General features: G+C 43.3%; 1 protein-coding gene across 1 annotated transcript in view; it reads left to right on the top strand.

The window, feature by feature from the left end:
* ANKRD55 (ankyrin repeat domain 55) overlaps window positions 1-13,547 on the top strand; it is a 37,896-nt gene that overhangs the window by 16,040 nt on the left and 8,309 nt on the right. Inside the window, 4 exon segments of the mRNA XM_060280253.1 lie at window positions 3,187-3,247; window positions 5,606-5,734; window positions 9,332-9,516; window positions 10,855-11,022. Coding sequence (XP_060136236.1) covers window positions 3,187-3,247; window positions 5,606-5,734; window positions 9,332-9,516; window positions 10,855-11,022 — 543 coding nt within the window.

A 13,547-nucleotide genomic window follows, 5' to 3' on the forward strand; every position in this document is an offset into this window, starting at 1 on the left:
TAATTCAACCAGTTCAATTCTGTAGCTAAGATTTGCCTTAGTTTCCTCAGTTGTGGAGAACCACTGCATGGAACGTTTAACAATACCAACAAGAAATCACTTGATACTCATGTTATCAAGATAATCCATCAAATTATTGTGGTTCTTATGGGCTGTGATCCTGTGCACCGTTGGTTTCTGTGATGCAAATGCATGCAAAACCAAAGACAGTGTCATTATTTTTTAATTTACGGTAATATTGATTTCCTTGAAGCAGGCAAGAAGCAACGGTAGCACTTGCTTCATTCTGTGCAAATCACAGCTTGATTTGGACCCATGTATGCAACAACACCTAATCCATTTTAAGGAAACAAACAGGATGTTACCAGTGTGTGTGCTACCTCTGATGAAAATATTGAACATTGTGCTTCCATGAGTGTATCAGGCACCCATTATGCTTCACAAACCGCTTCCATCCACTTCTCTCAAGCAATCTCAATTTTCAGTTGCTTTTCTAATTTTCTGGCATCCTCGTTCTTTTTTACACACATCATTTGAACAGTACTCTTGGAAGGTTTCAAGGCAACCAAGAGGGCATTATCATTAAATAAAACATCCATAGAATAGGGGCCAGCACTGATATTTGGAAAGGGGGCGGTAATTTAGTTTAGCAGCAACAAAGAGAGATCCCTGCAAAATAAATTTCTACAGTCCCCATGGTAACGGGCAGACCTTTGGTCGGAGCAGAAGTGTGCCAGCTGTTCAGCTCCTTTTCATCTGTCTTATTATCCCAAATCAGCAAAATTAGATCTTCTGAATATGATCACTCCATTACCAGAAAGCACTGCTGAAGTGCCACAGATCTTTGCCATGTCCATTTGTTTTTCTCTTCATCTTTGCTCAACATGGCAAGGAACACAAACAGCAATGCCCATTTAAGAAATCAATGTGTATCCAGAAGAAAATATAAGAATATTAATAATACTTTTTTAAAAAAAACTAAATTCAGCACTAAGACATCTCAAATTGTGCAGCATAAGGGTGTGTTCTGATACTTGTATAAAATTCAAAACATCATGTTACCCACATTTGGTGGGGGTGCAGGGAGCAGCCCAGGAAAAGGGAAGAAAAATAAACCGTGTTGCATGAACATGAACTCTGTTCCATGGATGGAAAGAAAGTTAGGATCCAAGCCACCCTTTCTATCTTTCTCCTAACACAATTGGTGTGTGGGTGTGATAATTCCAAAACTTTTTGAGTGATTGACATGACCATTTGAAAATCCCAATTTATTTTCTATTTATGGAAAGATAGTTACACACAGGTAGGATCTGTTTCATAAGAATAGTTCTCATTTCGTGAACAAACTCCCTTCTGCTCATGGACAAGTGCGAATGATAATTTGTCAGTTCAGCTGTAGTGAGGTCAAAGTATAGTTTGTCTAAATAACTATTTGAAATGGAGCATGCAAGAAGGAAGCATGTGAAACAGGGCTTGTTTCCCATGGTGCTAAACTAAACTAGGGGTCGGCAACCTAAGGCCCATGGGCCACTTGTGGCCCATGGGGGTTGTTTAATCGGCCCATGTACCCCCCCCGCCTGCTCAGTCGGCTCCCGTGTGCCGTGCTAAACTGTTGCAGAGCAGAGCGGGGACCGCCCTCTGTGACACTGGCCGGCTTCCCATTGGCTGCAGGAAGCTCCTGCAGCCAATGGGAAGCTGTGCATGCCTCCTGCGCGCCAGAAGGAGCACAGGAAATAGTGTTTGTGCATGCGTGTGTGCACACACACACACTCCAGCCCACCGCGGCGTCTGCAGGAACGTGAACCTGCCCAAGCCACAAAAACTTTGCCGACCCCTGTGCTAAACCTTAGTTTGAGTTATGGTAAATGCAAAATTCACATTGCCATAAATTAATGCCTATCTTGCCATATCTCTTACCACCAAAAGGCAACCATAGCTGTCAAGTTTTCCCTTTTCTTGCGAGGAAGCCTATTCAGCATAAGGGAATGTCCCTTAAAAAAAGGGAGAACTTGACAGCTACGAAGGTAACTCAAATAAAAAACATCCTGGAATATATTGCTGAATTGGGGCAAGTCTCTATTTATATAGATTTTTCCCAATGGTGGTATTCATATCCATGAAGATCCATTTTCCATCTTCCAGTAGGTTTTGTTTCATTTTGAAAAAAATAAAATTTTATTTTACGCTTTATTATTGTTTATATTTTGAATGTGATATATATGGGGGCACCAAAATCTTTTAAGTGTTTAGGGCCTCTCAAGGTCTTAACCCGACCCTGAACATAGTCAGATAATTTACCGTAACTCGAGAACAAGAGGCACACTAGGGCACACAACTTGAGCATTCCCCGCTTTGCTCTGCCTATCCTAGAGTAAGAAAACAAATCCTGGAGCAGCTGCCTTAACCTGGTGTGTGAACCAGCACTCGTGCTTTGTTTCACCCAAATAAACCATGAACAGGGAACCAATAATGACCCCTGGTTTCTTCTTTGTTTGCAGAAAAACCACAAGCCCTGGGGTTTGCACATAATGCTAAGCCAGTTGCTTTCTCCCCTTTAGCAAGGGACAATAGAGGGAGGAGTGCTCGACCGCGTGATAATTTTTAATTTATTTTATATTCTTTATTGAAAAATAAAAAGAACAAAATACAAGTGCCGAGTAAGACACACAAAAAAGAAAAAGAAACAAGCTCTGTCTGGTTAAGTACGATAACAAGTCCGTCCGCCCCCCTCTCTTGTAATGGACACAATATCTTTTTTCTGTTTTGCTTTCTACATGGGTACTATTTCTTGTTTTTTAACACAGTGTGATAATGTGACACTGGATCTGAACCATTTTTGGGGAAGTATGTGGGGCAAGGCCACTGACTCTAAGGTTCTAACTTTTCAGCTTATACAGTACTGTTAAAAACATACGGCTAATTAAATTAATTAAAGCTTCAGTAAGTTTACTGTGCTAACCAAAGGCCGTGACAAAAGCATACCCGGTAGAAACACAGACAATTAATTAAAGTTAAGTACATTTAGGTTCCATTGACTTGGAAGTGAAGTGAAAGTTAAGCACATGTTTAATTGTTATGTCACTATGACATAAAGGTGCTTCGTTCTTACTGAAATGGGACCATGACTTTCTCTGAATTTGGTTTTGCCTTTTATTTTGACGTGGAATGTCACTTTGTCCTCCTCAGGCTTTTATCTGTGCTGCTACAGCAGTCTGATCTCAGCGAAATCAACCACCAGGACAATGAGGTAAGCAAACTAGCATCCCCTAAAATGTACTTGTTGTGTGGTGTATAAGGATTGCTATTGACGGGTGAAGGCGTGCTTCATGCTTAAAAATCTGAGGGCCGGTTCACAAAGACATTTAGCATCCACTTGGCCACTGCTATTTTTCTAGAAAAAGAGGTGCCGGAACTCACCGTGAATGCTTCCCTTGTTCTCTTATAATGGCAATAGTACCCAACTGAGAGGTGCCAGAACTGAGTTCCAGTGAGTTCCGGCTGGAAAAAAAAGCCCTGTACTTGGCACTGATGTTTTCTGTCCAGACTGCACCATGCTTGGTGCAAACAAGCCAACTGAACTGTTTTCAATGACTGCAAACTAGGATTGAACACGTGGACATACTGTTATAGTTTGTGGGGGTCAGTCTGGATCAGGGGTTCCCAAACTAAGGCCCGGAGGCCGGATGTGGCCCAATCGTCTTCTAAATCCAACCCGCAAACGGTCCAGGAATCAGCATGTTTTTACATGAATAGAATGTGTCCTTTTATTTAAAATGCATCTCTGGGTTATTTGTGGGGCCTGCCTGGTGTTTTTACATGAGTAGAATGTGTCCTTTTATTTAAAATGCATCTCTGGGTTATTTGTGGGGCATAGGAATTCGTTCATATGTTTTTTCAAAATATAGTCCGGCCCCCCACAAGGTCTGAGGGATAGTGGACCGGCCCCCTGCTGAAAAAGTTTGCTGACCCCTGGTCTGGATGTTATCAGTAGGTCCCTTCCAAACATGTGATCCTGTATTTGTGAAGTTATAGTCTATAGGAGGAAACCTGCTGAACTGGTCAGACCAGTTTCTTTGTAAGATAATGGCCTTAGCTGGCAAGTTAAGTACTTTCATTTACATGTCCCAAAAGATTGATTGCCCTGTGGCCATAGAGACAAATGAGTGGGCCTTTTCCCAGCTCACCTGGCTGGCTGCCATATCATCCTAAGAGGGATAACAATAGGTGAAGGGGAGCTGTGTTTATGTGAGTTTTGGCTGGTGCTGGAAGCTGGAGACACAAAGACTTGTCTTGCTCTGTGCTCCGGGAACCTAATGGGGAAGCAAGACCTGTGCAGTGTTAATGCTGTGGTCCCTTCCATCCTATGTTCAGGTTGTATATGTGTACAAATAAAGCCACCCTAGACTGGATCTAGACACATCAAAGAAGTGTTTCAGGAAAACGCATTGTAAACTTTGTATGATAAATCACGTTGGCAAAAATGGAACTCCACAGCGCCATCTGGTGTCACAGTGTTATAATGCATGTACCACAGACTTTTTATTTACCAATCTAGCTGAGCGAGTCCCCAGTCTCCATTCCAAGGAAACTGCACCCTGGGTAAGCACTGACACCCTGGAGTCTCTTATCAATTAGAGATTGGGGGGCACACATTATTACAATTGCCTCTATATTCAGAGATCTGTGCCATTGCTTATGTAGCCATAATGGCACCACGCACAAGACGGAGGTATTAGCAGAATCAGGAAAACACCCAGATTTGCAGATGTTAAAAGGGGAGGGGTTAAAAAAAAGCCCAGTGAGGACTAAGCATGGCCAAGGAGTGCTGGGTTGAGGCACAAGGCCCCTCGAGATAACCTGTTTATCATTCATCCTGATTTGCTCACACAAATCTTACACAGTGGTTAGACTATGTCTGGCTTTATTGAAGTTTAATTCTAGTTTGTTTATGGGGTGGTTATATCACAAGGAGCATTCATCCTGATTTGGTGGCTGGGTGTTTAGACATCTTCCCATTAACCATCCATTCATAGAATCATAGAACTGTAGAGTTGGAAGGGACCCCAAGGGTCATCTAATCCAACCCCCTGCAATGCAGGAATCTCACACTTTTCAATACATAGCTCTGTTGCTTTCCTAAACCCAGTGAGTTTGTTGCACTAGGTCAGGGTTGGGGAACCTTTTTTCTCCTGAGGGTTACTGGGCAATCATCTCAAGACCACATGCCGGGCCAGTGAGAGGGGCAAAAGTTGGTGCAGCAATTAATGTAAATGTTACTTTTGTCCAATGGGCTAGTTTCATCACACATTCAAACGCCCCTCTCTATCCTCCATCCAAGCCAGGAAGAGACATCACCAGAGTTCAAAGACATGTTCCAGGCAGGCAAAGGCCTTTGGGGTGCGAATCAGGGGTGTGAATACCCCCCCCCGGCTGTAAATCAGTGCAAAGTCTCCACAGAGGTAGTGTTAGGTCCAGGCAGGATGAGGGTTGCTTTTGGCTCCCTCATGGACATTGGCAAATCTATTGTTTCATAACCTTATTATCCCTACTTCTAGGGCTGTCATTCATTGCCCAAAGCTTTGATGTCCTCGGTTGTGATTTTCAGGGGATGGCGTCTCTTCACTGGGCTGCATTCCACAATCGACCCCAGCACACACAAATCCTGCTGCATAAAGGAGCTGATCCAGTGTTGGTGGACAAAGATTTTAAAACAGCTCTTCACTGGGCAGTCCAGGTATAGTACAGCTGTCAACCTTTTCAAAAAGCAAATGTGTCTCTTCACTTGATCCTGTTGTGTTTCATAATGTGAAACCACTGGAAGTAAAAACAACAAGAAGAACAAATGAGTAATCTGTAAGGTGAGCATGGGAAGTATATATTTCTCAGGATCCCAAATCTGCCTGGGGATCTATAGAACATTTTTCATAAGAGTTAATCCAGTTCTGTTACTCAGACACACCACTTGTAGCTAGGGAAGCAGAGGAAAGAATGCGACCAGGATTGGGCCATAAGATAAGGACAGAATAAATAAAATGAATCATTTACCCTCTTATAAAAATGCATAGAATTATGTCACTGTTTGTTTTGAATATGTCAGCGTGAGTTACGTTCATATACCCACGGCTACCTTCAACATTCAAAGAAATGAGTCACCTTTGTAGAAACTGGCTCACCACAAAGGATGCTTAATGACAAGAAATGTAAAAGCACTGACTTGTGGTTGAAAGAGGGATGGAAATGGAATGTACCACTGGCTTAAAAGACACGTGCTGAGGTCCAAAAATATGCATTTGTGCAAAGGCTTCAGCCAGGCCCCACAGCGGCATATAGTGTAATTGGACAAATGCCCAGCATGAACAGAGAAGTGCCAAGCCAGGCAGCTACAGCTGCCATCAACACCAGTATCCACAATGCCTCTGGGGTCTGCCTCCAATTTAGTATCCCTTTGTGGTGGTCCATCGAGGCCCAAAGTCGATCTGAGGAACTGAAGATGGAAGCTACAGGTGCCTGGCCCTGGCACTGTTTTTCCAGTCCCCTTTGGGAGCACAAAACTAGTTCGTTGGCATACCCACCAACTCCCGGTAAGAAAAATCTGGGATCAGCAGCAGCCCGGCACCAGCATGTCTGGACATGCATAGAAGCAGCTTCCAGTACCGGCTCTGCCTGATTTCCGGTGCCCAGACATGGGCAGAGCGGCACCCGAAATCGGTTTTGTGCATGTCCGGACATGCGCAGAAGGAGCCTACCTGGCAGGTAGGAAATCCGGGGGATTTACGGGATTTTTCTCTATTCGGGATAACAGCGGGAAATGGGTTTAAATATGGGGGTTTCCCGCGAAAAACGGGAGACTTGGCAGCTATGTTCGTTGGATCCTTGGCATCATTTGCTATCTACCCATTGGAAGCTCTCTCTTTTTTTTTATGATGCTGCCAGGAAACATAAGCAGAGCTGGGTGAAATGCATACGGTTGAGCAATCTAAACTATATTTCAAACGGGCATTAAAAATATTTTATTTGCGGTGCAGTAATACTCAGAATGGACTCTAGGCTCAGATTCCTCTTGATAAAAAAGAGCAGTGGAGACCTAGGGTGTCTTTGTAATGTTTGCTCTACAGTATTTACAAATACTCAAGTGGAGCTTACGTGGAGACAAACAAATAGCAGATCTGCAGAGAAACATGGAGACTCCAATGAGCTTCACCTTTGGCTGACTCATAGCTCTCTCTGTCCCTTTCCCTGTAGTATCACATTCAAAACACAAATCTGCTCTTTTGCAGTCTCTCTGGCCCTACCCCTCAGCTGTAAATGTGTCATGTTCTCTAAGCTCTGGTGGCGTCTCATTCAAAACCATAAAGAGATTCCTAGCTACCAGGAGAACTTAATCATTGGCTCCCATTGATAACATATAAACTGACCATTCTCCACTATTCAGAAGCAACCCACCCAACAGAAGAATGATTAACCAGCACTTGTAACACCAGTTTCACAGATTTGAGTAAGAGAAGCAAAACAGATTTAAAAGGCACTAGTTATAGGGACGCAGTTAATGGGACGCAGATGGCGCTGTGGATTAAACCACTGAGCCAAGGGCTTGCCAATCAGAAGTTTGGCAGTTCGAATCCCTACGACAGGATGAGCTCCCATTGCTCGGTCCCAGCTCCTGCCAACCTAGCAGTTCGAAAGCACGTCAAAGTGCAAGTAGATAAATAGGTATTGCTACAGCGGGAAGGTAAACTGCGTTTCCGTGTGCTGCTCTGGTTCACCAGAAGCGGCTTTGTCATGCTGGCCACATGACCCGGAAGCTGTATGCTAGCTCCCTCGGCCAATAATGCGAGATGAGCGCCGCAACCCCAGAGTCGGTCACAACTGGACCTAATGGTCAGGGGTCCCTTTACCTTTACCTTTTAGTTATAGGGAGGGAGGCGTTTATCAAATCTATTGTAATAAAGTGAATATTCTCACCCTGATTCCTCAGGTCTGAAGAACCACTTCTCCCAACATCTCTCTTTCTCCTCTCATTCTCCCTTGATTCACCTCCTAATCAATCATCTGGTTTGTCATCCTGGGATGTTGTTGGCTCCTGGGGTGCCCCTTGCCTTCTAAGTTCATTTCTGGGCACAGTTCAAAGTGCTCCCACTAATGCTTAAAGCCCTAAACAACCTAGGCCCCAACATATTTGAGTGACCCCCCCTACAGACCCCCACTGGGGTGTTAAGATTAGCAGAGAGAGCCCTCTTGTGAGTTTGACTACCCTCAGAAGTTCAGTGGGGTGCTAGCTCAGGAGAGGGCATTCCCTGGGGCAACCCCTAAGTTGTGGAATTCCATCCTCACAGATGTGTGGCTGCCACATTCACTATACAACTTCTAGCAAATGTTGAAGGCATGCCTCTTTACCATGGCCTTTGACCCTGATACGTGTGCTTAGAGGACCCACCCTATTCCGGTGACTGTAATTTGTTTTAAACATTTTGAATACTGAATTTTAAATTGTTGTAATCTGCCCCAGAACCTACTGGTGAAGGACAGGTAGTAAAAATAATAATAATAATAATAATAATAATAATAATAATAATAATAATAATAATAATAAAGCAACAAGACTGAACTCATAGCAACCATTTTGATGAAGTGGTACTTTCTGCATTAGAGAATACTGTATTTTTTCCACATCTCACAGTCATTTGTTGTTTGTTTGTTTGTTTGTTTGTCCGCCCCCCTTCCTCCCAAAAGAGCTCAGGGCAGGAAACAAACAAGTTAATAAAACAAAGTTTCTAAAAACATATCCTGCTGCCAACGGGAATTTTTTCCTACCGTTAACAACAAATTGTCTTTTAAAGCAAAGTTACCATTCCGGGGGGAAATACCGCTGAAATTGCTCTATCATGAGTCTCAAACACTGATTGAAGCTATATATCGGTTTAAATTTAATTAACAGACTGGTTGAAAGCTAAATATATAGCACATGCCTTTGCGGTGCAAGAGGGAACACCACATACAGTGGAACCTCAGTTTGCAACTACCTCTGTTTATGAACGCCTCTGTTTACGAATGCCGCGGACCCGGAAGTGTTTACCTCCGGGTTCTGTGGAGTTGGATGCGCAGATCGCTTCTGCGCAGCTTGCGCATGTTCAGAAGCGATCTGCACAGCGCGTGCGTGTGCAGAAGCGCTCTATCGGGGAGCAAATGCCTCCGTTTATGAACGCCTCCATGGAACAGATTGCGTTCGTAAACCGAGGTTCCACTGTACACACAAAGTTAGTAGGAGTAGTAGTTGCTGTTGTTCATTACGTCTTCTTCTCCGCGAACACACACATATATGGTTGGTTTTCAGAGCGGGAATCGGATCCTTTGCTCTATCATCCTGAGCCACCGCCAGGGTCCCTCGATCATAAACTACGACGATGAGAATGGGAAGACTTGCCTCCACATTGCTGCCGCTGCAGGATACAGCGACATTATCAGTGAGCTGGCTAGAGTCCCAGAATGCAACCTGCAGGCCCTCGACGTGGATGACAGGTGACCATGGAAACCAACTGAAAAGAGCTGCAGAGCTCTGGCAGGGACCCTCATTGTTTTTTGACCTACAGTCAAGGAGGTTTGGCGGCTTTCTTATGAAACGTGTCCCCTTATGAAATGATACTCTCCATGGATCCTCCTTGCTCAGCAACAACTCAGCAAGTGGGTTCCTTAACCTTTGCTGTTACGGTTCTGCAAAGGAGAAAAAGCAAGTGTTTTTGGAAGGCGTTTCTTAACATGTTGTTTGCTTAAATGTTGGCCAGAGTTGATTTTGTGCCACCACAGCTCACTAGGGAGGAGCCTTGTGAGTTATTATCTAATAAGTAATAAGGTAAAGGAGGAAGTGCTTCTTGCATGTCTGGGGTTTAAAAGGGAAAGGTTTACAGGGTAGACGATGAGAATCTCAGGTAGGCTTTTGCCCTTTCAAACAGAGGGCTCCTTCAAATTGCGAGCCATCTTCTGACAGCCCTTCAAATAGAAGACAGTCCCCTGTACAGTGGAGCGCATGGCCTCCCTAGGTCCCAGCAGCTCTCATTTTATTTTAAAAGTCTACTGTAAAAAGAAGAAAAGCCCACAATAGATAAGTATTTGCGTTTTTAGAACCAAAAGTCAGTATAGAAATGTTTTATATATATTTTTAAAAGAGTTTCAAGACATAAGGAGATCCCTTTTTTTTAATTGTTAAGAATGTTTTAACACTATGGTGTAAAAGCATATAATATCCATTTTATAAAATAAAATAAAGCTCATGGAAATTATCTTGGAGCACTGAGGTTAAGCAGGTATAGACTGGGTGGTTTTTCTGGATTGGAGACTGTTAGGAGCCCCATGTAAAAGTTGAATACAGAAATTATAAACAAACTTTTTAAAAAACAAACCTCTCTCCAACACACCATTTAACACAAATAATTAAATCTTCAAATATTTGTGCTGTGATGCAAAACTTCGATCTCAGTACAAAGTCCTATTGGCAAATCTCAAATTACATCCGAGTGTGAGATCTGCAAATATAATATTGGCTGTGCTGCCGAAATCCAGGTTTCTTTGGCTGCTTGATGTTGAAATTCAACTCTTTTGAAGTAGAGTCAGAGGGACAATGGAGATGGTATTTCATAGGCAAGTATCAGGAAGATTAACTGGACCTGATTGCATCCCATGAGCTCCAGGAATTTTACAAAGTCGTGGTTTATAGGAAGTGGTGAACTACTATGTTGCCTCTGACATGTAATTGCATTAAAATGAACAGTTGCCATGTCTCAAAAATCTTGACTCCATACAGGCGCTTGACTCCTCAGCTGGTTACAAAGCTATAAAATGATTTATTTTTCTGCTCTCTAGGACACCTTTGCACTGGGCTGCAGCAGCAGGAAAAACTGACTGTGTAAAGGCCTTGTTACAACTGGGGGTGGATTGCAGCCCAAGAGACATCAATGAGAACACCCCCCTGACGTATGCTATGTACTGCGGGCACACAGCATGCATCAAACTGCTGTCCCAAGAGAACAGGTAAAAAGCTTCCCTTTTCACTTCTCCTCCCAAAATAGCAAATAGGAACAATTTTAACCTTGGAGCTTATCAGGTTGTCCCTTACTGTAGTTTTCACTGAGGGCCTTGACCCTGCTTCCCCACTCCCCACCCAATGTAATAGCCACACCGTTGCAAACGGAGTTGCAATGAACATAGGAAGCTGCCTTATACTGAGTCAGGCCATTGGTCCGCTACCTCAGTGTTGTTGGCACTGGCTGGCAGCACCCGTTCAGAGAACGAGACATGAGTCTCTCACAGAGATGCCAGGTGCCCATCTGCATGGAAAGCAGATACTATATCACTGAGCTGTGTCACTTTTCCAGATTCTATTTTTGAGTTGAAACTATTCTGTGAGGTCATTTTTTTAAAAAAGTAAATCCTCCTGAAAATTCATCAGCATTTTACAGTTAATTTCTCCCAACAAACACGTTTTATGTTCAGTTTTCACTAATGTTCATATTTTTGCAAGCTATTTCCCCTAATACTGTATAATGTGATTTTGCATGTTATTCTCACCAATATAGTCACTTTCACGAACATTTCCCCCTAATATATGTATTTTTGTAAACATTGGTCGGCAAACTGCATGGTGAAATTCAGATAAGTGCAAAATTCAAGCAATAGCCGTGTTTCAGTTTGCATATTGCTTTAGAAAGTGTGAATTTGATAGAGATTCTGCTTTAAATGAGACCTGAATCAAATTTCTTCCTCATCCCTAGTTGTAACAGCATTTGTGTTGATTAACGAAACTCCCCACAATACCAGTGCCATTTTGAGAACTATCTTCATATTGTCTTATTGTGTTTTTAGACTCAAGTACTTTCTACTAAAGCTTAGAACAGGGGTGTTGAACTACATCATCCCTGACCACAGCCCTGAGGGAGGTGGAAGTTCACCAATATCGGGAGGGTCACAGATTCCCCATCCCTAGTTTAGAAGCTGTGAGGACACTGTCATTATATAATTTCATCACTAAGTGATTGCACTTAGTTGCATCTGGGTGGAGCATGGGTAGGCAAACTAAGGTCCATGGGCCGGATCAGGCCCAATTGCCTTCTGGATCCGGCCCGCAGATGGTCCGGGAATCGCTGCATGGATCGCCAGTGCGCACGTTCTTTCCCTCCTCCTCCCTCCCTCCTCCTGGCTTCTCCCCGCCTTGCCTAGAGGAGGAAGGGGGCTGGGCTTTGTTGGTGCCAGCAGCAGCAGTGCTCGAGCGGCTGCCATTTTAAGCAGCCCCTCTCCAGAGCCCTTTCGCACGCTGCTCATCATCCTGCCACCGCCAGCCCCTGCCACTCGCAAGACACAGGTAAGCAGCCACTGGGGCTCGTGGTGCTCTTGCATCATTTCCCCCCCCCCAAAAAAAATATAGTCCGGCCCCCCACAAGGTCTGAGGGACAGTGGAGCGGCCCCCTACTGAAAACTTTTGCTGACCCCTGGGGTGGAGTCAGGAGTTGGTGCTGCTATGCTCTTGTTTAAAAGAGATGATAACGTTTTTGTTCTGTAGCTTTCCATCAGAGAAAGGCACTGGTTTTATTAACATTTAAGTAGTGAACACAAACAAGGCTACCTTCCTCTCACCTCACTGCCTCACATATAAAACAAAAATGTACCTTTTGCTTTATATGTTTGTAGTTGCAACCCCAGGATTTATATACACTATACATTTAATGCACACCCAAAAAATCCTGGGAACAGTAGTTTGCCCCTCACAGAGCTACAGTTCCCAGCAACCTTAACAAACAGTGCCCTGATTCTTTGAGCGGAGAAATGTGCTACAAATCTGCTTCAAAGGTATCAGGCAGGATTCAGCAAATGAGTCCTATCAATGGAATCTCTGAGCAAGGGCAGGTTATAAATCTGAACTGGAATTTGTGAGACTACCTGTAACTAGAATCAGCTAGTCATACAGTCTTTGTTCACTGCTTAGCACATGTTCTAAATTAAGTTCGGAAGAAACAAGCCCTAGATTAGGTTTCAGTTTACATAATCCTCAATCTGATACATATCACATTCAAAGAGTCATGGACTATATACATATAAGAGAGTTCTTTAGATATCTAAGTGCAGTTTGAGAGATCTACCTTTGCATGAACATTAATTTTTTTCCTGTCCCTTAATAGTATCTGATCAAACATGTTTTGCAGGTTTTAGTAGTACTCCAAGAACCTGCAAGGCCTGTTTTGCCAGAGATCAATTGAAGCAGGCAAAATTATGTATACCCAATGAGTCTATCATATCATTATTAGGTGCAGCCTTAGAGCTGTGGTGGTTGTCCATTTGTTCTGGTTTATTGCCAGATTCACTTGCAAAAGAGGTTCATGGTTTCCTTTAAAATACCACCACGTACTGAAAAAAATCATTCTGGATACAAGATGTAACAATCACACAACTGCCCTACTAAATGGAAATGCACTATGAATCCTCTGTGCCTTTTGTATTGATGTGTCCATTTTTGAGGACAGTAATCTATGAAGGTGGAAATTTAGCAACGTTCTCCCTCCCCC

This window comes from Zootoca vivipara, chromosome 11 (assembly GCF_963506605.1).
Source record: "Zootoca vivipara chromosome 11, rZooViv1.1, whole genome shotgun sequence".
NCBI lineage: Eukaryota > Metazoa > Chordata > Lepidosauria > Squamata > Lacertidae > Zootoca > Zootoca vivipara.